The sequence below is a fragment of the Silurus meridionalis genome, chromosome 18 (assembly GCF_014805685.1).
Source record: "Silurus meridionalis isolate SWU-2019-XX chromosome 18, ASM1480568v1, whole genome shotgun sequence".
Classification (NCBI taxonomy): domain Eukaryota; kingdom Metazoa; phylum Chordata; class Actinopteri; order Siluriformes; family Siluridae; genus Silurus; species Silurus meridionalis.
In genome coordinates this window covers 19,059,905-19,062,308 of record NC_060901.1, presented here as the reverse complement: position 1 = coordinate 19,062,308, position 2,404 = coordinate 19,059,905, and the positions used below count along the sequence as shown (strand labels likewise).

The 2,404-nt window shown below is 44.6% G+C and overlaps 1 protein-coding gene across 1 annotated transcript in view; it reads right to left on the bottom strand.

The window, feature by feature from the left end:
• Nucleotides 1-1,739: 1,739 nt before the first annotated feature.
• Nucleotides 1,740-2,404, bottom strand: part of eps8a (epidermal growth factor receptor pathway substrate 8a) — a 37,168-nt gene continuing 36,503 nt past the window's right edge. Inside the window, 1 exon segment of the mRNA XM_046873544.1 lies at nucleotides 1,740-1,983. Within this exon segment, the coding sequence (XP_046729500.1) occupies nucleotides 1,870-1,983 (114 nt within the window). The 3' untranslated portion in view covers nucleotides 1,740-1,869.

The window sequence follows — 2,404 nt, the reverse complement described above, 5'->3', positions numbered from 1 at the left end:
GTTTAGACCTGCTTACAGCTCGAGGCTGCCCTCTAGTGGTGATCTAGTGGTGAAGACGGACTTCTTGTGAGCGCCAGTCATCTCAAAGGCAAGAGCATTTCACTCTCACACACACACACACACACACACACGGCATTGCAAGGCAAAGTAGATTTCATATAGATTTATTAACCCTGTAAATCTTTACCAGTTTTTCTTTATATTACTCATTTTTTTATATTTTGTATTATTTATATATATTATATGTAGCTGACCTTCAGTCATGAACTGATTAAATCGAAGCAGAAGATGAGGAAGCATGGAGTAAAATGGCAGGAGCGTCTCATACCATCATCATTCATTCATTCATTCATTTAGATGTTCCTACACACACACCAACATGGCACTTCAGTCACGAAACCAGAACGAGACCACGCACAGTCCTTCAGATCATCCAGGTCACATCAGAAGTCGGAGAACGGAACAGCAAACTTTGTGTGCGAAAGCAGAAAAGATTGTATGTGTAGAGTTCGTTGCTTCTCGTACAAAAAAAAAAGAAATCCCTGAAAATGTACACGGCCTGGCCAAAGGTTTGTGGACAGGAGCATAAGATTGTGTATTTTTTTTACATCACAATTTGGCCCTTATAAGAACCTCCACTCTTCAGATGTTCCACTGGAGATTGTGCTCGTTAGTGAAGTTCAGGAGGCCTGAGGATGAAATCGGGAAAAAAATCAGGGCGTGCGAATACTTTTGGCCCAACCGTGTATCTTCCAGATTGGGGCAGCAGGTGCGTGTTGCGACGATTTTTTTATACGTGCCGAGTTTTGTGTATAAAGTTACTAATTTTGGCATTAAATAGAAAAAAATTATCAAACACACATTCTTTTTGTTTTCCAGCAAAAATGTACACTAGATTAGTGTGTGCGTGTGTGTGTGTGTTAGTACACGAAAGTTCCAGCTTCGAGTCAACATTGGTATGAAAGTCCATCAGAAAGCTCCCGATGTTCATCCCAAGCAGGTCGTCCAACCCACACACACCTCCACTTCTCCATCGTCTCTCCTTCAGCCAATCAGAAATTCCTCCGATTGTTCAATTAAATATTTATAACATTAAGGAACGAAGACGTGGATGAAGAAAAACCTCGCATCTCGATACGGTTTTTATATTAAATCTACAATCAGCTTCAGGGTGCCATTTATTTTAGTCTACGTAGTGTTGTATAAATCCTACATCCTTTTTTTATATAAACACGGTGCACTTTTCTGTGCCGTCTGATCTGCTCAGTCTGCGTCTGAGACGGTTCCATAGTCAGGTGGGTCCAGAAGCTTCTGACGACGGCGCATGATGGTCGCAAACTCCACCGTGTCCTGAAAACGATAACGTTGTTGACATAAAGATAAAAAAGTGCAGGGGAGGAAAAGGGGGATGAAGGGGGGGGTGAGAGAAGATGAGGATGAAGAAGGGGGATTGAAAAGAGGGATGAAATAGGTGGATGAAAAAGGGGTAGGCTGAGAGAGGGATTAAGGAGGGGGAGGATGAAAAAGGAGGATGAAGGAAGGCTAGGATTAAAGAGGAGGATGAATAGGGGAAGATGAAAGGGATGAAGGAGTGGAGGATGAAAGAAAGGGATGAAGGAGGGAGGATGAAAGGGGATAAAGAAGGGAGGTTGAAAGAAGAGGATGAAGAAGGGATTAAAAGGGAGGATAAAGAAGGGGAAGAAAAAGGGTTAGGGTAAAGAAAGGGAGGATGAAAAGGGGAATGAAGGAGGGGATGTAGAAGGGGGGATGAAAAAGGGGTTAGGGTAAAGAAGGGGGGGATGAAGAAGGGGATGAAGGAGGGGAGGATGAACAAGGGGAGGATGAAAGAGGGAGATGAAGAAGGACGGGTCAGTGGCTGCTCCCCTCGTCAAAAGACTCGACCCCTGAATCACTGGCTGCTGTTACTGCGAGTTTCTCCTGTCGCCTCCTCATGATCTCCTGAAGCTCAGAGCCTGAGCTCCTCTACGGAGAGAGAGAGGGAGAGGGAGAGGGAGAGGGAGAGGGTGAGAAGGAGAGACGGGGGGAGAGATGAAGAAAGAGAGACACATTAAGAGCAAATTTCTCGTTTGAACTGAATTTTTTCCAAACCAAAAAAAAGCATCAGTGATATAAACCACATGAGATGAGAGGAAGCACTGTGGAGGAACATTAGAAGCTGAGGCAGGACCTACAAGCGTATCATCTGTGATATGAATCAGCAGGGGAGATGTAAAGGAACGTGTAGAGGAACATGTCTACTGTCAGCACCATGGCCATCCAATACCACAGACATGTTCAGTCCTTTCTGCTCCAAAAGCCGCTAGAAAACAGCAGCTTTTGGTGGACGTGTATGTCTGCAGGGTGGAGCTGACCATCTCCGACTGGTCTACTCGATCTCTGTTAG